Genomic DNA, 26,256 nt, shown 5'->3' with positions numbered 1-26,256 from the left:
CTGCATTCGCACCTCTGCTAAATCCAGAGCAAACAATATGTTGAAATTTAGACTTTCTTCCACTTGCGACTCTGCTTTACAACTCTTGAACACGTTAAGTACGCAAAATCCAATACGTAACTGCAAGACAAAAGAACTTCAAATTAGAAAGTGACAGTTGATAAACACAATCACGGCGCCGTGTTCACCTGGTCGTACGACGCTTGAGAAAGTTGGTCGCGAAGAAAACTGTCCCTACAGTAGTGGAAATCAGTATAAAGACAGGGTTCTTACGAAAGTAATGTACAGTGTCTGAGGCAACGAATTGATTGTGAAAGTAGTAGATAAATATAGGACATAAACAATCACGACAGAATTACGTAGTTTCTTTCATAACACAAGTAATAAAATAAGGTGTTTGTATTTCTTGGAGGAAAGTTATAAAAGCACTTCCTGCCCTGTTGTGTTTTTGAATTTATAGAAGTTTGTCCAACCTCCGCGCGTCCTAGTTAACTCAAAATTTCCCTTAGACATTGATTTTGTTATAGTTTTTAGTTTTTGTAGCGAAACTGTCGCCCACTCTTTCTAGTATCCCTCTTTTCAGCTCACATACGGCCTCAGATAGCCTTCCATTCAGGTATGCACACCTTTCAAGTATTCCCCAAAGGTTTTGCACGATGTTCAAATCCAGTCTACGTGCAGGCCACGACTACGCGACGATACCTTTATTTTCAAACCACTTCTTTGTTGTGGCAAGGACACGAACAAACGAATTATCTTGTTGAAACATGAGAGTTACGTCCCCTGGGTCCTCATACGTTCTTCCAGTTCTGTCCCTAGATCTCACTGCACATATTAGAGTTCATTCTAGTGTTCAACCAAGCCATGCGTGACTTACCTTTACTGCAGAAAGCAGCACTAATCCCAACACTTCCACCACAACTATCCCTGCTCATTCTTACCTGCTGCTCTGTTCTCAGATAATGCAGTCGTATTGAAATCCATTCGGCCCACCTATACTGAACTTCTTCTCATCGCTGAAGGCCACTTGATTCCAATCTCAAGTCTATGACGTATGTTTTCAGCAAATTCCAGTCTAGACTGTTTATGAGTGGGTGTTAGAGCAGGTTTCTGCAGTCATTTCTTGAACGCAAGACGTTTGTCATTTGACAAAATCTGTCGTACATGTCTGGCAGTTACTAGCAACTGAAAACCAGCAAGAGGTTGAGAAAATGGCTCTGAGCACTATGGGACTTAACAGTTGTGGTCATCAGTCCCCTAGAACTTAGAACTACTTAAACCTAACTAACCTAACGACATCACACACATCCATGCCCGAGGCAGGATTCGAACCTGCGACCGTAGCAGTCGCGCGAATCCGGACTGCGCGCCTAGAACCGCGAGACCACCGCGGCCGGCAAGAGGTTGAGAAGAATAACGGCTTGTAGCCCTTGCATTGCCCGAAAATTAGGGTTCCGACGCCTCAGATAATTTTCTACTTAGCCCATTTCCGTTCTGCCCATATCGTGTGCCCAATCTAACGAAATTATAAATCACTGTACTTGAACGTACAATTCCTTGGCTGTTTGACAACTAGAGTGTCCCATTTCCTCCTGCGCAACGGCCTTACTGCAGTGGTCACACCGGTTCCCGTCAGATCGCCGAAGTTAAGGGCTAGCACTTGGATGGGTGAGCATCCGGTCTGCCGGGCGCTGTTGGCAAGCGGGGAACACTCGACCCTTGTGAGGTAAACTGAGGAGGTGCTTCATTGAGACGTAGCGGCTCTCGTCGTGTAAACTGACATACAGCCAGGAGAGCGGTGTGATGGCCACATGGCACTCCGTATCCGCATCCAATGACGCCTGTGTGCTGAGGACGATACGGCGGCCTGTCGGTACCGTTGGGCCTTCGTGACCTGTTCTGGCGTAGTTTAGTTTTAGTTTTATTTCCTTCCACGCACCGATTTCTGCATTTTCGTCACATGATAATTGTTTTTCTGCTTGACATTATCACAATGGCGGTTTATATACACAATACACACTGCTAGAAACTCACGTAGCACACAAAAAACATCGCACAGAGCCGACTGTCTTTATACCGAATTCCACCCTCCACCATCTAAATGGTTGACGTCTTGACATACACTGTACTACTGACATGAAATGCAATACTATTTGACTGCATTTGCCAGTATACTAGATGTCATTCTATTGCCTGTATAATGTGCACAATTATTCCAGCATACAAAGCTGATTTTCCTGAAAATGCCTTTACGCTGATTTCCACTAGTGCATAATACTGTCCTTCAACAATTCACACCATGAATTCACTTTCGGAAAGTCAAAAAATGTTCAAATGTTTGTGAAATCTTATGGGACTTAACTGCTAAGGTCATCAGTCCCTAAGCTTACACACTACTTAACCTAAATTATCCTAAGGACAAACACACATACCCATACCCGAGGGAGGACTCGAACCTCCTCCGGGACCAGCTGCACAGTCCATGACTGCAGCGCCATAGACTGCTCGGCTAATCCCGCGCGGCGGGAAAGTAAAGTTCGCACTCAATGAAGTTCATGTATACTGTCTAACGAGGCTACTGTAACTGCCTACTTGCTCGTCATTTTGACTTACAAGGCCTCCGCTAAAAGGACGCACGGATTAATTCAACAGTAGTCCCTGCAACTGTGTGCTTGGTGTGGCGGCCCGGCATCGAAAGCAAATTCCGGTTGTCGCATTTCTCGATGGTTACATCGTCGATTGGTGGCAGTTCATATTCACGCCGGAAACGACGTTGAGCCAATGTAACAGACTTTAGTTCGCGAGAAAAAGTACACACGATACCTTCTGCTGGAATTCAACATGGCTACTGGCGTGCCTTTACGTGAACAATGCTGTTACACACATGCGCACGCAGTTTCAACAGCCACAAACGCAGAAAACATTCTTTGTTGCCATAATTGTAGAAGCAAACTGCCAATAAATATCTCAGTTATGTCTACATTTAGGGTTGCCATAATCCAAGGACGAAAATCAAGGACAAAATTCGGTGATTATAAAGATGTGGTTGAAACACAGACCGATATGTTGAGTAATCTGATCAATTATAATACTCATTTCTATGCTTTCTACAAATGATAGGCATTGTTTAGTGTTACATACCTGCAATGCATTGTACTTAACCCCACACTTTGCAAATAGCCTCATGTTCGTTTCTTCCACGTTTAATTCTTGGAAACGCATCGATATATTCTTCTCGAAAATGTACTTTTCGTTTCGATATTTTGAATTTCGAATTCTGTGCAATAACAACACCAGAAGTACACTTCACATAGCTGAATGTTAACTTCACACGACTGTAGTGTACATAGTTCCGCGTAGTCAGCGCGTACACAAGTTTCCCCCTAGAGCGCGCCCCGCTAAGCACAACAGCGCAGCCGCAGCGCTCGTCTGTCTCCGCACTACGAGATGGCGCTGCCATAGAGATGGACTAAATTCTGCTTCCGCCGATCCGCGTATTAATATGTAATGCAGCGAATGAGATTGCTGCTAACGTAGAACCTTTTCTCCTAGCGGATCACACTTGCACAGTGATACATGAACGCGCAAGGTATTATAACGAGTGTACAGACCTCCGATTAGTCAGTCTGCATTTGTCTGCACGAGTCTGTACCAGTCTGCATTAGTCTGTATCAGTCTGTACGAGTTCTACATTTGTCTGTACCAGTCTATAGTCAAGTTTCAGTCTGCACCTAATAAGATTACCATATTCCTGTACATAGCCATGAAGATAAATGTATAGACACTTTTGTCAAGTATCAGAGATATATGTGAGAATAAGATTAACGTACCAATACCAAAGGAACTTCAGATTGTCAATTGTAAATAGCATCCAGAACCAAGTTAAGTAATTTTTAAGCTTATTATTTTAATAAATGTGTCTGAAAATTAATCAAGTTCTGTTTAAAGTTGGTCACCGTCAATCTGCTACTCTAAAGTTACGTTGTGCAAGACGCGACAGTTGGCTGCGACTGCGACGCTGCCCCCTCCTCTTTTCCCACCCTGGCAGACGGCGACACGGCCGCAACACGACTGGAGTCGTCGCCGTTTCCCAAGCTCCGGTCGGCGGCGCCGGATTCAAATACATAAGAAAAATAAGAATTCCGATTTTCTTGCTGTAAAAAATACTGTATGTTAATGCAACAAAGTTACATCGGCTCCCAGAGTTAGTTTTTCGATACAGATTCTCCTTTTACTTTAAAAAATTGAAGAGTATCTCTTCCGGTTTTGCGTGTTTTTTTCGCCGTATATTACTTCTCTATCAATTGTGAGGAAAGTAAAAGGCACAAAAAATTGATGTTTGCGTATCTTACAGTTTCACATCACAGCTTGATAATGAGGTGTCTATTTTTCCGATATTCGTCACAGTTATCCCGATACTTAATTTACAAGTAACCTACTGCATAAAATTTGAATTGTGTACAGTGAAAAATGTGGTCGCTGGCTACTTTACGTATGGTTCACGTTAGGTCATACAGCGTTGCCGATGAAAAGAAGCTAACATATCGAAATTATTTTTTAAGTTGAGATCAGATTGATATCGATCTCCGTTTCCGAGATTTGGGCTCATATATCTCCGGGAGCGTCGCGACTAGCCGCCAGTTCTGTCGACGCGCAACGAGAATCGTGTGGTCATCACACGATAGAGAATGCATTTGTTTTGTTTCGCTGACACATTTGGACCTAATGAAACCATTTTATGTCATATTCCTCCGGTATGAGTTACTCATATTTCTCCATATGCTCTTGACAATTTCATTTAAAATGCCACGAAACGTAGGTTTCTTAAAGCCAAGTGATCAAGCAGAACCCATTTTCTTGGTTTTGCTGAGGCATCTGAACCTGTTCCAAGCTTTCTTTCTCGTTTATTTCTCTGATACGAGTCCCGAATATTCCTCCATCTGTTTTTGCACATTTCACCTAAAATTCCAATGAAAGATAAGTTTATTAACAATAAGCGCACGCTAGCTTCATTGCATTGTTTCAAGTTCTTGACAACAAGATAGGGTTACACCTTAAACATCTCTAGAATTTTGATTCTGAACGTCTACAGTATACACTGGCAGAAATGTGGAAGAAATAATGTCCGTGCTTGTTCACAAAATTTCCCCAAATTATACTTGTCAGTTTCTCCCATGCAGAAACATTTGGAACAAGCTAAGGCAACTTTCATAGCCGACTGAATCTTTATTCCCATCGAAATGAACTTCCATATTCTTGTATTCTGACAGCATACATCGTTATGGATAACATCAACATTTAATCTTGCCAAGCTGCACTCAAAAGATGACTCCAGGATTTACAAAAGACGAATTTCAATTGTGAACTGTGTCAGACCAGAAGGGCCTTGTAAAACAGTAGTGCACTTTTGGCACAAGTTTTTTGAGCACCATCTTCTACCAATGAATTGAAGTGAATGTGACAAATTACTTATTGCAGCATACTGTTTGCGCAATCTGTTGAGAAACGCCTTCCTCAAAAACGAACATCTATTGATTACAGAAAGCTGTACAACAATCCGGCGGTGGTTTTTCACAACTAGAAGGTATCATCAAGACACCAATCTACCGTTTACTTTCAAAGTGAAGGTATTGTAAAATGTAACTTTCTCGTTGTACTTTAGATTGTTCATTTTATAATGTATTTGCCGTTTTCAATTTTTATCGTCACAAAAAAGAGTAATGCGAAAATTGACCTTCAAGTTCATTTTCATCATTCTCTACATCTGCATGGATTATACTGATTTTCATAACAGGCCTGAAAAATTTGCATTAATGGGAAAATATTATATATTTCACTCACCTGCCAGTTTCAACTGTGCACCAATTTCTTCCCAAATTCTGTCTCTGAACATAGTGTCTCTATATTTAGGGTTCTTCAAAGCGTAAAGGCAAGGCTGTTGCGAGACCAGCTCACAGAGCATCACATCCTGTGAGTGGCTCATTTCAGTTTTCCTTGACTGGCTCGACATCTTTCTCGCAGCCGTACGTCTTTGTGTCGTGCGACTTCCGTCGCAACACTGCTCACTGGTGCAGTGCTGCGGCAGCTGCCGCAACAGTCGTGCGTCGCATCCCAAACTCGAACTGCGCATGCGCCAGCGGACAACTTCTGACGTCACGTAGCGACCCGTCGCAGTCGCTAGTGTGCGTCGCGTCTTGGACAACGTACCTTAAAGCGTGCAAGTGCTATTACTATCGTCTGACCTAACGGCAGAAGATAAACACGCCACGATAAGACCACGAGACATATTGCCGACACTCGCCTACTTCGTTAGAGCGACAAGTCAAATAAGCTGATGGTGTCTGTACTGAAGGTCATACAGTGCGCACACCACAACGACCAAAGAATACCAGATACCGACAGCAGAGACGTTGTAAACCAACAGCGGAAAACTGAAACAGTGCTTCCACAGTCTGTTCTGAAAATAGCCGAGCGATTCTGAAGTGACACGGAATATCAGCACTGGTCTCAACGGCTATCGTGAAGTTTTCAGGAGTTATGAAACACTTGATCAGTGGCCAGTGGCAAAACGTGCGTAAAAAAGTTTTTTACTTACTAGCCACTTTTTTCGCGTACATTTTCCTCTTCGTCCAGGACATCCGTCTTCGAGCACAACATCGCGGACTGCCCGCCAAAACTCCGCGACGTATGGCAACCCTATCTACATTTTACATTTCTAACCCCGACAGCCCATTTATGGATCCACCCACACGTAAAATCTAGTAAGATTAAAACAAAATTAATAGGTAGACATGTTGTACGAAAATGGATAGTTTATTTAATAAATATATGGCTGTGGAAGAAATCGGTGATGTTACCATTTGTGTGAAATATATTCTGAAAACAAGGAAGAACAGCAGAGTAGTTCTCGATTTGTGTGAATTATGCTATTTCGTTTCCAGTAAAACAGAAGGCAGCAGAGTACTCCGCTACTGCGAAGCAAACGCTCGCTCTATCCAGCTGTTACGTTTGCAGTGCGTCCCACTTCCCGCGGTAGTGGTGGGGGGTGACCTTGAGGCGCGCTTTATAATTAGCGACACCGGCTCGCCGCCGTATGAGCTGCGTCGCAAATAGCGGACACTGCAGGCGGCGACGGCAGTGCAGCCATGGAGAGGTACAGGGGACGCGTCGCCATGGTGACGGGCGCCAGTGCGGGCATCGGCGCCGCCATCACGCAGGCCCTGCTCAGGGAAGGGCTCACTGTCGTGGGCGTGGCCCGGAGGGCGCACAGGGTTAAGGTGAGGCCGCTGCAGTTGTAGACCAGTATCACTGACGTCCATCTGCAGTACGATTTTGGAACATACGCTGTGTTACGTAATTACGGAATACGTCGAAGAAAACGGTCTATTGCAGCGTAACCTGTAGAGGCACTCTAGTCATATTTACTTAAGGAGGAGGTCGGACAGATACTACAACACACATACGAAATTAGCAGTTCACTTTATTAAAACTCTTAACATAGAATACTTAAATTTAGAAATAATCCTTGTCTACAGAGATGACATGTAATTGTTACTGTCACTGTCGCTTAACAGTTAGCACTTCGTTCTACACAGAATCATGGTGTTACATCACTGTACGTTGATACACTGTTCTGTCTTCTAAAAGGATATGCTGGGGCACAATGAGCACAAAACTCACTTAGTATTTGTTTTCAGCTACAGTAACTGTAAATCTACTTTAAAAAAATTAAAATAATATTTCATAAAACACTTACATTACCAATAAACTATAATTTAAAAAATCAATTCTATAAAATATACTAGGACAAAATTCAACAAAATTATTTATATTAAATAATTAAATAAACAAAAAATAAATATAATAAAATAAATAATCAAGATATCCTAAAGTTGAAACAACGTCCACGACTCTCGTAATTACATTCGTTTTTATAATTGTCGCTTTTGCCCTCACATTAACAGTTTTGGGTTAAATACGGGAAAAGTAAAGATTTCCCTTTATGCTCACTGTGCCCCATACAGGGGCAGAGTGAGCAGTTGCTTGGGCCACTATGAGCTAGGGCATGCGATAAAGTTTCGATATCCAGATACATCGATATTTATTCCAAAACATACTGGTATATATGGGAGATATATTCCACACAGTATATTGATACCAAAATTGCGAAGCCCAGTGCCGATATTTTTATTTTATATTATATTTTTTTCTCAATTTTCGGTAAACATCGGAACTTGTTGTTTTGAAACTGTAGTAGAACATAATTTTGCTTTCACTGTGTGAAGGAGTCTTGCTACTTTTTCAGTTTTCATAAAGTGCAGTTTTTCGCTTTGACTGTGTGAAGTAAATATACACTATGTGACCAAAAGTATCCGGACACCTGGCTGAAAATGGCATACAACTTCGTGCTGCCTTCCATCGGTAATGCTGGAATTCAGTATGGTGTTGGTCCACCCTTAACCTTGATGACAGCTTTGACTCTCGCAGGCATACGTTCAATCAGGTGCTGGAAGGTTTCTTGCGGAATGGCAGCCCATTCTTCACGGAGTGCTGCACTGAGGAGAGGTATCGATGTCGGTCGGTGAGGCCTGGAACGAAGTCCAACATGTCCCAGAGGTGTTCTATAGCATTCACGTCAGGACTCTGTGCAGGCCAGTCCATTACAGGTGTGTTACTGTCGTACAACCACTCCGCAACAGGCCGTGCATTATGAACAGGTTGTCGATCGTGTTGAAAGATGCAATCGCCACCCCCGAATTGCTCTTCAACAGTGGGAAGCAAGATGGTTCTTAAAACATCAATGTAGGCCTGTGCTGTGATAGTGCCACGCAAAACAACAAGGGGTGCAAGCCCCCTCCATGTTAAACACGACCACACCAAACACCACCGCCTCCGAATTTCACTGTTGGTACTACACACGCTGGCAGATGACGTTCACCGGGCATTCGCCACACCCAAACCATGCCATTCGATCACCGCATTGTGGACCGTGATTCGTCACTCCACACTAAGTTTTTCCACTGTTCAGTCGTCCAATGTTTACGCTCATTACACCGAGCGAGGCGAGGCGAGGCATCCCACAGCTGACACCCAATCACTTGACCACGTTCGAAGTCCGTGAGTTTCGCGGAGCGCTCCATTCTGCCCTGTCGCGATGTCAATGACAGCTGACGTCGCTGATAGATTACCTGGCAGTAGGTGGTGGCACCATGCACCTAATATGAAAAACGTATGTTTTTGGGGGTGTCCGGATACTTTTGATCACATAGTGTATGTGGCACAAAGAAGTCCAATTGCACTGAATGGAATAACAAGTTTCTGATGTGAAGAAATTTCACACCAGTGGCGTTAAGACAAAGTTTTTAACGCAGCCAGTGTGCTGTTGCTTCACATCGGCATTCTTCAAAAACAATCGCTGAAAACAGAAATCTAAATGACAAGACTGCTCTTTGCAGAGGCCAGAGGCATGTGGGGGGAAATGCTGTCGTAGTAGGCGCTCGGCGCTACCATCAGATACTGCAACTTTCAGCTTCACCACGCAATTTTGACACCACATCTGTTAGGTCACTGGCGTTGACAGAAATGAAAAAGACAAGGAAGTCGACGTGAACTGTTCCGGAGAAAACCGATGTGTGACGAGACCGAACGACAGATCTATCGAATACCTTTTCCTGTGCGACTTACATGAAGGTATCATTGTTAACAAAGTGGTTATCGCCATGCGTGAACGTGAATCGTTTTCCTTTCAATTCTTGCTCTAAGGGGAATAGACAAGCTGCCTTCTTGTTGATGAACAGAATATCTAATAATAAATGAATTCTTAAATTTACTGCTTAAAACTGGCAGTATATTCACAAAGTGCAGCTGATATTTTTTATAGACAAGTACACAGACATTTTCTCCTGCAGTATTTCGGTATATCGATTCCGTCTTCGATTTATCGAATGCGGTAATGATATTTTTGAAAATATGTATGTATCGGATTCCCGATATTTTTTAAAAATATCAGCAGTCCTACTATGAACGCACATTTGGGAAGGTAAATCATTGATACGAAAATTTCTTTCCTCATAATTAACACATTTATTTCATTATTAGACAAATATTTCCACATTTTTACTGAGCGTTGTGATGACACAAAGAGACTGGAAAGGCTAGAAAATTATTACAACGCCTACTGCCTCCAACACGCTGGGGCTTCGTTAGTTTACACACAATCAATGACACTAAAGTAGATGTCAGTTTCTTTTGGATTATTCAGCGTAAGGAATGGTTTACACTTTTATGTTATTTCTTGGGGTACGAAAATTTTACGATTTTTTTTCCATTGTCAGTAGAACGGGTATGGCAACAATTCGCCAAACGGAGTCTGTTTTTGTTGTGTCTCCACTTTCGCCACAACGTAACCATTCTTTTTGGGATCTTCAGTGAGCGTTGTGAATATATCGTGCCCTTCATCACTACTATGAAAATCAATGTCATCGTCTGTCATTCAACTGCATTTGCACTTCTGCATGAGAGTCATCACTGTCAAAAACAAGCTCCATGGTCACCCTGGCTGTTTGATTCACAGGAATCTTTTGCAGTTCCCTTTGCTTTCTTCTGCTATTGTTCTACAAGTTCTTGTTTTTCTGGGGTTTCTCTCAAGATTCGTGTTTGCCTCTTCTCCTTCTGGCAGCTGTACTTTTCTTTGGTGGTGTCTTTGGAAATGGACTGAATTCTTGAGGAGTGGGAGGGAAGCACGATGCTCTCTATTGCCATCGTCTCTTCTAGGGCCGGGTTCAATCTCTTTGAGAATACTCACAGCTATAGTATCAGCATCTGACTTTCTGGTTTAACTAAGTTCCAAAATCTTTCAACAGGTTTTCCCTCAACAACGTAACGCAGAACAATAACCAACTGAAATTCGCAATACACATCTGTGCTTTCATCCACGATTATTGCAGCATAATAGGCACGTTTTACTTCTTTACGAACTTCATCGCGGTACACTCCCAATGTGCATTGCAGTAGTACGTTCTGAACAGTCTTAGAAATGCCTTGGAACACTGATGCTTGAATGAGATGAACTTAGAGACCTTTATCCTGCTCTGCACTGAACTGAATTAGCTCACGAGAACCCTATTATTTTGAGAGGCATCAGGTTCAGAGGCATCAGATTCATCGAGTTCCAAAGCACCACAGAACCAAATACAGTTTACTATCAAATTCAATATACCTTTTCTACACGTTTGTTGCGGCTGTCAATTGTTTGTCTATATTGCGAATCTAATTTCAGCTGAACGTTGGTTTTGTCTAGAAATGAAAGACTGAGCACATTATTCACGTGTCGCTCTGAAATTTCATGTAATTTCATTTTAGACCATATATAATATCAGTTATTCCGGTATTACAGCAATGAACATCACCCCCAATTAACACACAAGGGAAACAAAAAACAGCGTTGCTTTCTTCACAACCACAAAAAGATCTGTTCTTTTGGTAAATTTATGGATCGAAAATACGACATCGATTTTTTGTTTGCCGCTGCAGATTGAGATTCGGGAGTGGTCTACCTACTGTTTTTTATCTGAGAGTTCTGTCGCCAAATGGCGTTTTTAATAACTTATTTACTTTGCTCTAGTTTGCTATTTCCGCAGTCAACTGAATTTTCCCTTACAGATAACACTGTGCAGACAGCTATATGTAGTGACATCAATATATTAATACAGAACTGTATCACAGGAACGTAACGAGTATAAACAGAAATACTATACATTTGCTTGGAAAAGAGATGCTCAGCAGGTGATGAACACGTTTGTTTTTTGTTCTGTAGACCAATATTGAAAGGATGCCTCTTAATTTCAAAATATTAATAGCATAAGTATATTTAAATTACATATAGCTACTTATAACCAAATTTAAGTGTATTATTTGTGTATTCGATTTAATTAAACATTCATTAGCGTTTAGGAATGCATTAGCATTAACTTGCAGAAAGATTGTAAAACTGGATTACAAGAAACCTGCGCCCTGATGTATTCTAACAGGATCGCTAGATGGTAGTTCGTGCTTCTATAGGCCCTGCAGTTTACTGCTCTCTGGCGGAAGGAACGTAAAGCTCAGAGTCAGTCTAGGTGTGTGGCTCCACTCCGCCATACGAAGCGTGTAGAAACCAATGGCCGAGCCTTTCACACAGCGCTTTATGAGGGCAGATGGTGCTAATCTGCCGTAGGCTCGAAGCTTCAGAAAACTACCGCGAGACCGCGCGGCGAAACCCTCCTCTTCAAATCAGAAAATACATACTCCAAAACTATGTTTTGTGCGGAGACCGGATAGATTTCTCTTTCTTTCTTTTTTATGCAAATGGTGCCACGGCGCAGCGGCACTACCTCACAAGCCGCTCCTGGTCGAAACGTTTTGAAACTCGCCCCAGACTCATCAGGTGCAAGTGTCAACATGAATGTTATTTTCTGAACCGTGCGCAGCTACACGCTAGCATTCGTGTGCTGAAGAAAATAACGATAATTGTAACATAAGCTAGCGAAATGTTTACGGAACGAAAGATCGTTATGTTTTAGGATACTTACATTGTACTGCCTTGTGCCTCTAACAAGTCTTGCAGCAGAAGTGTAATATGCTTTCTTATTTAATTTTAAAATGTCAGCATCCACTTTATGTGTGCTGCAGTTCTTTTCTGCAATTACAAGAATTGCACCAGAAAAGGACAGCCTGTTAAATAAGAGTGTGGTCGGTATTACACAAAAATGGTAAAAGATATCGCCTTAGTTCTTTCACATCCAAACAGAGGGAACATTTGTCCTTTATACAATGTCCATAAAGCATTAATATGCCTTGAATTCTTGACTGAGATACACAAGAAAAGACAGGAGTGCAACTTATGTGTCGCGTTCATCAAACATGTTTGATGCCGACTGCCAAAGGTTGGTTCTTCGACAAAAATAAAGGTAGGATATTGCAAGAGGATAATGATTCGAAGCACCATAGCAAGCTTTGCAGCGACTGCAAAAAGAAGAAAGGTGTGCAGGTACTGGATTGGCTCTCATAGACGCCTGACGCTAACCTATTGAAAATGTATGATCTTGCATGAGAAAGAAGTGGCGAGGAAAAAAGATCTTCACTTTGAAACATCTGTCAACGCAAATTCGACGCATTTCGGGGTCCTTCCACGTGTGGAAAACTTGGTTTCAAGCGTACCTCGGACATGCGAAGCATTTATCGACACTGCGGATTATTGGACATATTATTGATTATTGCAATTGCACTTCCCTTTTATTCATATACTGTGTATGTATATGTTTCTGTTTGTTGTCAAATACGTTTTTTCTACTGATTACCCGACCACGATCTTACTGGGTGTTTCAAAAATGACCGGTATCTTTGAAACAGCAATAAAAACTAAACGAGCAGCGATAGAAATACACCGTTTGTTGCAATATTCTTGGGACAACAGTACATTTTCAGGCAGACAAACTTTCGAAATTACAGTAGTTACAATTTTCAACAACAGATGGCGCTGCAAGTGATGTGAAAGATATAGAAGATAACGCAGTCTGTGGGTGCGCCATTCTGTACGTCGTCTTTCTGCTGTAAGCGTGTGCTGTTCACAACGTGCAAGTGTGCTGTAGACAACATGGTTTATTCCTTAGAACAGAGGATTTTTCTGGTGTTGGAATTCCACCGCCTAGAACACAGTGTTGTTGCAACAAGACGAAGTTTTCAACGGAGGTTTCATGTAACCAAAGGACTGAAAAGCGATACAATAAAGGATCTGTTTGAAAAATTTCAACGGACTGGGAACGTGACGGATGAACGTGCTGGAAAGGTAGGGCGACCGCGTACGGCAACCACAGAGGGCAACGCGCAGCTAGTGTAGCAGGTGATCCAACAGCGGCCTAGGGTTTCCGTTCGCCTTGTTGCAGCTGCGGTCCAAATAACGCCAACGTCCACGTATCGTCTCATGCGCCAGAGTTTACACCTCTATCAATACAAAATTCAAACGCGGCAACCCCTCAGTGCCGCTACCATTGCTGCACGAGAGACATTCGCTAACGATATAGTGCACAGGATTGATGACGGCGATATGCATGTGGGCAGCATTCAGTTTACTGACGAAGCTTATTGTTAACTGGACGGCTTCGTCAATAAACAGAACTGGCGCATATGGGGAACCGAAAGGCCCCATGTTGCAGTCCCATCATCCCTGCATCCTCAAAAAGTACTTGTCTGGGCCGCCATTTCTTCCAAAGGAATCATTGGCCCATTTTTCAGATCCGAAACGATTACTGCATCACGCTATCTGGACATTCTTCGTGAATTTGTGGCGGTACAAACTGCCTTAGACGACACTGCGAACACCTCGTGGTTTATGCAAGATGGTGCCCGGCCACATCGCACGGCCGACGTCTTTAATTTCCTGAATGAATATTTCGATGATCGTGTGATTGCTTTGGGCTATCCGAAACATACAGGAGGCGGCGTGGATTGGCCTCCCTATTCGCCAGACATGAACCCCTGTAACTTCTTTCTGTGGGTACACTTGAAAGACCAGGTGTACCGCCAGAATCCGGAAACAATTGAACAGCTGAAGCAGTACATCTCATCTGCAAGTGAAGCCATTCCGCCAGACACGTTGTCAAAGGTTTCGGGTAATTTCATTCAGAGACTACGCCATATTATTGCTACGCATGGTGGATATGTGGAAAATATCGTACTATAGAGTTTCCCAGACCGCAGCACTATTTGTTGTTGAAAATTGTAACTACTGTAATTTCGAAAGTTTGTCTGCCTGAAAATGTACTGTTGTCCCAAGCATATTGCAACAAACGGTGTATTTCTATCGCTGCTCGTTTAGTTTTTATTGCCGTTTCAAATATACCGGTCATCTTTGAAACACCCTGTACTTAACAGACTGTAGGTTTATTCCAAACGTGAAATACTGTACTGAGGTTACACATGGTCATGTATTAAACGTGAAAACAAAGTTGAGACTCGACGCGATGCCTGATGGGAGCGGCTGCAAATGGGAAATGCCTTTGCAGTCGCTCCCATCAGGCATCGAGCGTCAACTTTGTTTGCGCGTTTAATACACGACCATGTATCACCTCACAACAGTGTTTCACAGATGTTCAATTCAAATTTAAAAATCGAGAAAATGTTGTCAGTGTTATATTTAACAGTCTATGTTCCACACCATTCCTCTACTGTACGCCAATAACCAGTAAGAGAAATCAAATTAAGAAGAAGTATCATCAGAATTCAGTTACAAAGTGAATTTTTTTTTAAATAGACGCTACTGGCAACTAACACGAATTTACATTTTCCAGGCAGGGGAAATTGTTAAGACATTAAAGAAACTCATTTCATTCACAAGTATCACTTGTTCCATGGTAGAAGATTTTCTGTTTCTAGGAGCAAGATGGTGCATGACTGCCTAAATATGCCTTAACCATCCACATGGCATTTAACTACAGGGTGGCGCACGAAATGTGTTACCATTTTGTTTTTGAATATAAACTTTATTGTCAATACAATCTGAAAGGAACACATACTACAATGAAGAGTTGTCCATGGAGATTTGTTCTAACTCAGCACATGCTCAATATGTCCACCATTTCGTTTCCTAACATCCTTCACACGAACACTGAAGTTAGTGATTACCCTATGGCACATGTCTTCCGTAATTTCACTGCAAGCTTGAAGAATAAGTCTTCTGAGCTCCATTAAATCACGTGGACGTTTCGGGAAATTTTTTTACTTTAGGTACCCCCAAAGAAAATTTCACATGGATTGAGGTCTGGACTATTGGAGGGCCAATTTTGTCCCTCATTGAAGCGACCTGGAAACCTGAGTGAAATGATCCGCATGTCGAAATGCTCGTGTAAAAACTCCAACACAGTGTTTGCAGTATGTGGCCTTGCTCCAGTTTGCATGAACCACTGCGTGTTGAAGGGCAAGGCAGTAGCAAGAAGCTGTGGAATGAAGCTATTGCGAAGCATGCTCAAATAACGCTCGCTGTTCACAGTTTCTTCAAAGAAAAAGGGTCCAATAAGTCCATGACTGGAAATTGCTGCCCACGCTGTAATCCTCGGAGCATAATGTTGTCGTTCATGAAGCACTCGTACGCTTTGGGGCCACTGGAAACCTACAATTTGTTTGTTAACCACACCATCTAAATGAAAATGCACCTCGTCTGAAAACCAAACGTTGTTAAGAGTTTCTTCTCTATCCTCCGCCCACTGAGCAAACAGTAGTCTCTGCTGCTTGTGTTCTTCAGTGAGCTTCTGTGCACAGGTCATCTTATATGGGTACATACGGAGGTCACTTTAAGAATGCGTTGAACCGAGCATCTGAATATTCCCAGTTGCACTGCTGTCTTTCTACACGATTTCCCGGGACTTGTCTGTACAGCAACTCGCACTGCTTCAATATTCTCCGGCGAACAAACAGGCTTAGGCCGAGGTCGCTTCGCTTCCAGTACTGTTCCTTCCTGTACAAATTTATCGGACAATCTGTGGACGGTCTAACTTGCAAGGGACCCATCGTGTGTTAAACTGTTGTCGAAAACGCCTCTGAGTCACAACAAGGCTTTTCGTTTCATGAAAAAGTAACACAATTGCCGATCGTTGCTGTGTCGTCAGTCTTCCATTGTCAGCCATTGCTGCTTACTAGTCTCCTAGCGGCAGTATCGTGAATTACACGTCATTTCGTTACTCATTTGTTTTTCCAAGCTCTGCTGGTACTGTTGCAGAGATCCCAGCGGGATATCTAATGTACATCGTAAACTGTGAAAAAAACATTTGGTAATACATTTCGTGCGCCACCCTGTAGATTTAAAAATATGTAGAGGTTGGCCGGGAAGTAGGGACGTATACTAAAATGCTACAAAATACACAAAATTTATTGAAAATGTAATGTTCTTTTTTTTACGAACACATTACGTAACTTCTCTCATTTAAGTGTGAAAAATTATATCTTCCATATAACCACCCAAGGCTGGGCTGCAACAATAAATGCGTTTACTGAAGTTCTCCATGACACGTTCACAAACATATGGTGAGATGCCATTAACAGCCATTTTAATTTCATACTTCAATTGGTGTATTGTTTGTGGTTGGCTGACGTAGACTTTTAGTTTCGGAAATCCTCACAAAAAAGTCACAAGGCATAAGATTACATGGTTTCACAGGCCATTCCTAGTTGCCACGCAAAGAGATAAATTTTTGAGAAATATTTCCATTCAGCAGGGCAATCATTTCGCGAGATTTGTGACATGCCGCACCATCTTGTTGAAACAGAAAATCGTATTTTCATCAATAAAAGGGAAAAACCAATCAGGAAGCATGTTTCGGTAACGTTCCATTCACAATGACGACAGCTGTCATCATTTTCAAAAAAGTACGGGCCGATTACTCCTCCTGGCCAGAACCCTCACCACACAGTCGTGCGTTGTGGACGCATCTCGTCTTCCACAGACACCCGCGGATTTTCGTTACCTCAAATTCTGCAGTTCTGCTTATTGACACATGCATTTTCAGATCTTTTCAAATGGTTTCATGCAGTGAACTTGGTGATAAGTTCAATTGTTGAGCTCGTCGCCGAACAGAATTTCTGGGGTTACAGGCTTGTCATGCACGATATCAATGTTTTCTTGTGTTTGAACAGAATGCGGACATCCTGTTTTCTTAACGTTTGAAACAGAACTCGTGGTCTCAAACTTCCTGATCAACTTTCGAACTGATGACGAACGTATACATCAAACAACAATGCTCACCACCACAAAAGTTATCAGGCTACTAATGGGAAGGATCGCAGATAACAAACATGAAAAAACCACGGCTGCCAACCGTCATATGAAAAAATGTCGCGAAATTCAAATTTGTCATTACTTACCGGATACAGCAGTAAAATAATACGTAGAAGTTGCAATATTTACACACACTGCACAACACACAAACTCGGTCTTACAACAACAAAAACAATAGAAAATACCTGAAACTGCTCATGACAGTTTCTAGTGCACGTTTTGTCCTGTGACTCTAAAATCGGTCACTAGATGGAACCACCGACAAGGAAACATTTGTGCCCATGCACACTATCCTCCAGGTACAACACTCCTTAGGTGACCAATCAATTCTGACAACACGCATTTCAGCCAGAACACACAGACACGTACACACTCACATACTATCCCACTCACCCTCCCATCCACCCACCTACCTACGACGCACCCACCCACCCACACACACACACACACACACACTCACCACTCTCTCTCTCTCTCACACACACACACACACACACACACACACACTCACAAAGTACTTTGGTGCACCTGGGATCACAATAAACAAACAATGAACGTAAATATAAATAGTCTCACTTTGCCATAGGGTGATATTTGGCATGATAACATATTTATAGATTGGAGAGCAAAGTAGTCTTTGATGGAGTGGCATCCAATTACAGAGAGAATCATAGTGAGACCAGTCACCATTGTACAGTGTTACGCGCCAACAGAAGTGTCGAGGATGAAGAGAAAGACAAGTTTTATAGCAAACTTCGAGAAACATTGCCAAAGTGTCGATAGAGAGATATCCTCCTTCTGATGGGTAACTTTAACGCAAAAATTGGGAATGACCATGATGGGATAGAGCATATTATCGGTCAACATGGGCTGGGAACCCACAATGACAATGGAGAACGTCTCATAGACCTGTGCGGCATGTTTAACCTGATCATTGGTGGTTCAATTTACCCACATAAACAGTGTCACAAAGTGTCGTGGGTCCCACCTGACGGCAACACAGAGAACCAGATAGACCACTTTGCAATTAGCAGGAACTGGCAAAAATCACTCCTAGATGTGAGGAATAAAAGAGGAGCAGATGTCGGAAGAGACCACCACCTTATGCTAGCAACAGTCCGACTAAAAATAGCTGCACATAAAAGACATTGTGGGCAAAAGAGGATTAAGTTTAATTATAGAAAGTTGGACAATACAAATGTCTGAAAAGAGTTCTTGACCCAATTGGGAAATCGTTTTGAAGTGCTTAGCAGAGGAATCGGAGAGAGTAACATCGAGGGGCAATGGGATGCAGTGAAAATGACCTATGCACAGACTGCTGAAGAAATTCTTGGAACAAAGGATCACAACAGACATGACTGGATCCCTGACCGTACTTGGGATGGATTACAGCAGAGGAGAAAGGCAAAACTTCAGCTAAATTGCGCACAGACAGGGGAAGCAAAAAAAGAAATCCAACAGGAACTAGGAATATTAAATAGGATGGTGAAAAGGAGTTTCAGAAAAGATAAGAGAACCTCCATCAATAATTTCGCAGTTAAGGCAGAGGTAGCAGCTAACAGAGGCTATAACAAGACACTATACAACATCGTAAGAAAACTGTCAAATAAGAAATTTGGGGGTGATATGCCAATCAAGGACAAGCAAGGAAAACTACTCCCCAATCGAGAAGACCAAGTACAGAAATGGAGAGAACATTTTGAGAACGTTCTGAACCGCGAAACTACAGATGACAGTGTAACTCAGCTGAATATGGACTCCTACAAGATATGCCAATTAACGTAGAAGCGCCATCTAGAGAAGAAATCGCCAAAGCTGTCCAACAGATAAAAAACAGAAAAGCTGCAGGTCTGGACAACATCAACCCAGAGTTACTTAAAGCAGATCCCTCTATAACAGCAGAAATTTTACATCCACTCCTGACAGCCATATGGATGAATGAACAAGTACCAAATGACTGGAACAGAGGCTTGCTCATAAAGCTCCCCAAGAAAGGAGACCTATCCGTTTGTGATCATTGGAGAGGCATCACCCTGCTGTCAATCCCAAGTAAGATCCTTTCACGAATAATCCCAAATAGGATAAAAGCACATGTAGACAAGAAAATGAGAAGGGAACAAGCAGGATTCAGGGAAGGTCGCTCTTGCACTGACCAGATAAACACCTTGAGAATAATGGCAGAACATTCATATGAATACCTGTCACCACATTACATACTGTTTGTAGACTTTGAAAAGGCATTTGACGGTATAACTAGAACAAAAATTTGGAGTTCACTGTGAACGTTTGGAATTCCCAAGAAAATAATAGCTCTCGTCAGGTGCATGTATGAAAACTACACATGCCAAATTCAACAACGTCTGCTTTCAGATCCAACAGCAGTGAAAACAGGAGTTAGGCAAGGCTGCATGCTCTCACCGATACTTTTTAACATAGTACTTAATCTTGTAATGGTGCAAGCAATAGATAAAGCGAGGAGGATAAAATGGAGCAATGGGACACATCTAGAAGACCTAGATTTTCTCAGATGGCCTTTGCCTTCTATCCCACAGCTTCAACGACATGAAAGAGAAGTTAGAAGATCTGAAATTTGCAGCAAAGGAAGTTGGCTTGAAAATTAACGCCCAAAAAACTAAGGACATGCGGGCAAATGATAACAGCACTGCAGAGCTTAAGCTTGGGAGCCACATAATTGAAAAGGTGGATAGGTTTTGCTACCTTGGAAGCATGATTACACCAGATGGCGGTGCAACAGAAGACATTAACAGCCGCATCAACAAAGCAAGAGTAGCTTTTACAACTCTACGCTCTATCTGGAGATCGAAGGAAATATTACTGAGGACCAAATTGCGGGTATTTGAAAGTAATGTAAAATATGTGCTCCTGCTGCAAAAATCCTTACTGACTAACATGTATTGGCTGATTGCTTTGGATATTAAATATGATTTTCATAAACGTTTCCGTTTTTCACATATCCTGACACACCTTTCTTTCACTTTTCATCCATCTAACCTTTTGATGCTGAAACAAAATTATTCTCATTATGAGAACATCTCATAAATGTTAGCAGATACCATATATGTTTCTCATTTGTCCTCTCACAGTTACATCACTTATGACCACTAATCCAACACGAACTAACAGTACACAGAAAACTTTACTGAAATGTATTACCACACTAAAGATCATACAAAAGTTAGAGGCAATTACTGACCAACTTACAAGCTACTGAGAGGGCTGTAGAAGAGGGGGAGGGGAAGATCAGATAACCAGTTCAGAGAAGCATTGCCATGGCATAATGAATTGAATTCAGTACCAAGCACTGAAGATATTGTTACTTACTTACTACTTACTACTGATATAGCCCCCAGCTCTTCCACCTAATTTTATATTAATAGTTGAAAACCAAACTTCATCTTTCACAAGATTTGTCAGATCAGTGCAAAACACAACAGGATTTCTATACTCCCTACCCCCAACTGAAACCAATCCGTTGACCAATCTGCAACCAGTAAATGTAAAAGTAATGAGCATTACTAACGTACTATAGAATACCGACTGTATATTTTCATTGAAAATCACTATCCGAAACTGTTTTATCCACTGTCAATACTAAAAATTCTTTCTACAGTTATCATCATTAACTTTCAACAGTTTGCTTGTAGGAATCGCTGAAAATTTAGTAACGTATTTATTTGCTTTAGAAAAACTTTTTTTTGACGTATCCACACTTCATCACAGCATTAATTACTTTAACGTTTACTAATTGCATTACACTTACCTTGCTATTAATCTCCAAAGTTTTTACATTCGCTTTTCATAAAATAATTAACTTCATTGACACTTCCATTAGTACCTGTACACACTCCCTGTTCACATCAGGAACACTAATATTTACATCAACAGTTTCTGATTGGACCACAAATCCTGAACACTGACATTATTTACTTGCTCTGCATCCACAATCAATTTATTATTACTCTCACAATCACCTGTATCAATATTTATATTCATCTCTGTCTGTACTACCTCTGGAGCAATATCAGTAGCAAGTCTGTCAAGAACTTCACCCTCCAGCTGAGGATTTTTGACACTATTCACAATCCTTTGTTCATTTGCTGATCTCAGAGTTGTCTGATCGCTTTCTTCGTTTCTATTTTGACAGTAATTGGTAATTCACAAATTGCTGACTTAACTCCATCTCTGTCTTCAACAACTTCAGGTCATACGTCCAAATTTATCATTGCCTACTATTGGTGTCCTGTTGGTGAAATTTCCCACAGCTCAGTTACAGATAGTTCAAATATACTTCTACTTTCAGCATAAGTAAAGTTATTTCTGTCTGCAGTTTAATCTTTTTCTTTAACACTGTTATTCGTTATCTTTCCACTTGCAGTTTCAATCACAGTCACTTCAGATTTTTCTGTTTGCAATCCATTTAGATCCACTTCACTAATTACTGATTAATACTCCCCTTCATTATTACATTCACTCACACTGTCATTCATTTTAATCAAAACAACATTCATTAACTGCATACAGTCTACTTCAACGTCATCGAAGTGTTGTATCCTGCCTACTTGTCAAGTATGAGGTTCCTAAGAAACCAGCTTTCTCGGATCAGTAGACAACAATTCAAGCAAATCATATTACTGAAGTTTATTACAAAAGGAAATGATTACATTACTTAACTTTGTGTAATACAGATGTGTCCCAGGCAAAGGGTGACAGACAAAATAAGAAATCTCTTTAGTATACACAATGCTACATAGTAGAAGCGAAATGTCTTGATGCTATTCTTGAACTCGCTTCTGTAGAACTCGTAGAACTGGGCTGCGGCGAGGCGGCGCAGCGCTTATGCCCTCTTTGTGTAGAGGCTGCTACCACTGTGTCTACGACCTGGAGAGGGGTCGGTCAGAGTGCAATTGACTGACGTCGTCTCATAGCCCTCTCTTTTCTAATGTTCCTGCATGGAGTGCCGGTGCTTGACTTTATGCAGAAACACAAAGCATACTCTTTGAATTAACGGTGTCTTTTTCAACCCCAAAATCAAACATCAGTAGCTTTCCCATTCTCCGTTTTCCATATTATTTCTTTACCATAATTGCAAGAACATGGCTCCATTAGTTGCGAATTACCTACATTACTGTCAGTAAAGTTTCAGATTCTTTTTCTATCTGACATTTGCTCAGACTGTTATTAATTTCGTGAAGATCATCACGCATTACGTCCACACAATCTACCAAAGCAGCATCTTTCACATCAACAACTTTCTGTTCTACGACCCCATTCACAATAGTATCACATTTATTTAAAGTTTCACATCTTCCTCATTAAGTTTGTCTGTCTTAACTAATGGCTCTTCATTATCTATTACTATCACAAATGACTCACCTTCTCCTCTGACATCAGCTTCCTGCTCAATATCATTTATTTTCTAACAGTTTCATCCACTATCTGTACACAATTTATCACAACATCCTTACCAGTATTAATATTGGCATCTATATTTCCCGTAATAATTCCCACCTTCTCAGTATCAACAGTATCTATTTGCTTTACTTCTAATAACAATTTTGACCATTGAGGAGAATATTCAATCTACTTCACTTCTTTAGTTGTTTGTATTTTTTCTTGGTATCCAACATCCCTTCTTGTAATCTACTGTTCATTTAAGAGTTGAAACCCACCTTGCCTCACTAATCGGGTCTGTCACTATGGCAATCTCTTTTTGTATCACTTTTACTCAGCAGTTGACATTTTCTATGTTTCTCACTTACTTTATTAGCATTATTTAATGCTCTCATAAATTAAGTTGTTTTCACTCACTGGTGGCTCTTTTTTGTTTGTTGCCCAATCACCTCTAAATTGACTTTTATGTCCATATTTCCTTTCACTATTCATAGATCTGTTTTTTATTTGCTCTGTCCTATATATTTCAAGAAACCATTTATGTTTTTTTCTGGGTGCAGGTAAAAGCAATTCTTTAATTTCCAGAGACAGTTTGCATTTTAATCCCACAATTATGATTCCACTACCTAGTTCTTGAACCAAGTATTTAAGTTTACTGTTGTAACAGTGACAGAAAACCTTAATGATACCTTTTCTAGGATGATGCCCATCACTTTCCCATAATTTATTTAATCTCCTGTATCGCTCCTCTATTTCTTCAAAAACAAGTACTAAAATTCTTAGGATGAACTACAAGATTGAGAATGTCAGCAGCCCAGTCATACGAATATCCTCTTAAACATTCCTGTTCCCTTACGAAAGACGTTTTTTCCTTCTCATTCCAACTTTCTGGCAGACCATTGGATTGTCTAATAAAATCAACAGGGTGCACATCACCATGTTCCCTAACAACACTAAATTTATTTCAGTGAACACAAAAAGATACATTTGACATGTCATGCACATTGTGATTTACTCTTTGAATTTTGCTTACCTTATCTTCAAAGATTCTATATTGTCATTTATCTATCCCATTTTCTTCCTGTACAAACTTATATACATCTTGATTTGTTTGAACTGATTTTTGATCCCATCCATACTACTATTAAAATATTTTTCTAAGTATGGTATGTTTTCTCAACAGAACAAGAAACAGAGCCCACTCTCTAGATGTGTCCATAATACAAGGACGACCAGGCGTGTATAACGTATGTTTGTGAATTGCATGAACTTCTTTTCTTGAGTTGTAGATGTAGATTGAGAACTATCGCAACATTTTTAGGGGACTTCCCAGAAACCACAGTAAGACTAGCCTGTATGTACAGCGCTAATCCAAACTCTACTGACAAAATTTAGGAGCTTTTTCAGGGATATTTTCTGAGCACACTGATATATGTAACGCGTAATCTCACGTGTCTCGTTACAGAGTAATACTGTTTTCTTTCATTTCGTACCCTCTTTCATTTTTGTATTTGTACCATGCCTGAAATATCTGCACAGCAGTGGAAATACCGAGGGTGTGTGTCTTGGGTGGAAGAAAAAACTTGTTTCCATTCAGTTACGGCATTTGCTGTTGAAGACAATAATGTCTGCTTTACTCTTTGTCCTCAAGCCGGTTCTGTCTCGCGTTTCCATTTCCACTAGTGTCAGATGAGCGTTAACAGCTACAAACAACTGGCGAACAGAGTCCTGCGAGTGCGGTGTCCTGCAGGACCCACAACATTTTCTGATCTACAGAAACCTACCCAATCAAAATGGCTCTAAGCACTATGGGATTGAACATCTGAGGTCATCTGTCCCCTAGACTTAACACTACTTAAACCTAACTAACCTAAGGACGTCCCACACAGCCTTGCCCGAGGAAAGATTCGAACCTGCGACCGTAGCAGCAGCGTGGTTTCAGACTGAAGCGCCCAGAACCGCTCGGCCACAGCAGCCGGCCTTGCCCTGCCCAATCCTTGCACCACAGAAGATCTTTATGTAGCAAGAGGCAAGGCGTTGAGAACAACTGAATTCTGGAACTTACAGCCCATCTAACAGAAAATCAGTGGCGATTGACAGAATTTTATTATTGTTATTACTAATTTGTGTTATCTATGACCCATAAACATAAAATAAATAAAAAAGATAAGTGAAATGGCACAGTTTCAGAGACTTTAGTGGTCTTGTACAGATACGATTTTATGTATACAGACTGAAGTGGCGAGTGAAAATTTGTACCAAGGCTGGGAATCGAACCCAGGTCTCCTGCTTACTAGGCAAGTGCGTTAGCAACTAGGTCACGTTGCACAGCAGTTCACACAACTGTGCGGATTGCTGTGGCATGACTCCCTCCTCAGTTCAAATTCTCACTGCCTGGGGTGGCAGTTGACTGGGGCAGCAGCGAGAATTTGGACTAAGGACGGTAATTTGTGTAGTTGTGTGAACTGTTTCGCCAAGGTGGCCTAGTTGATAACGCACCAGCCTTGTAAGCACGAGACCTGGGTTCGATTCCCAGCCTTGGTACAAATTTTCACTCGCCACTTCAGTCTGTATATATAAAATCAAATAACAGTTGCTTGATGCACGCTTTGCATAGATTAAATGATTGGTGCTACACAGCTTTAAGATATTTACTAAAGGATATCTTCAAAAGAACATGAGCTGCACCTCAAAAGTTTATTTGAAACTAAAAGGTCCCAATGAAGGGACGTAATACCAGAGGTACCACTGGGATCAGTATTAGGCCCACTACTTTTCTCGTTATCTGTTAATGATGTGTCAGCTACTGTCTCCCATTGCAAGTAACACCTGTACGCTGACGACCTTCAGTTATATTTACGTGTAAGATCAATAGACTTATACACTTATCTGTGTGGGTGCAGGACATATGTTTGAAACTCAACCCATCTCAAACACAAGCAATCTCAGTCACTCACGAAAGTATTATTAACACACAGTTCTGATAATCTCTTCCACCCTTAATCCTAAACGGCACAGAAACAACTTATCCTCTTCTG

General features: G+C 41.3%; 1 protein-coding gene across 1 annotated transcript in view; it reads left to right on the top strand.

Moving 5' to 3' along the window:
• Nucleotides 1-7,110: 7,110 nt before the first annotated feature.
• Nucleotides 7,111-26,256, top strand: part of LOC124595781 (dehydrogenase/reductase SDR family member 11-like) — a 76,528-nt gene continuing 57,382 nt past the window's right edge. The window contains exon 1 of the mRNA XM_047134667.1: nt 7,111-7,277. Coding sequence (XP_046990623.1) covers nt 7,146-7,277 — 132 coding nt within the window. The 5' untranslated portion in view covers nt 7,111-7,145. The remainder of the gene's footprint in view (nt 7,278-26,256) is intronic.

The sequence above is a fragment of the Schistocerca americana genome, chromosome 2 (genome assembly GCF_021461395.2).
Source record: "Schistocerca americana isolate TAMUIC-IGC-003095 chromosome 2, iqSchAmer2.1, whole genome shotgun sequence".
NCBI classification, from domain to species: Eukaryota; Metazoa; Arthropoda; class Insecta; order Orthoptera; family Acrididae; genus Schistocerca; species Schistocerca americana.
Note: the sequence above shows the minus strand (reverse complement) of the source record. Positions and strands in the feature narration are given on the sequence as shown.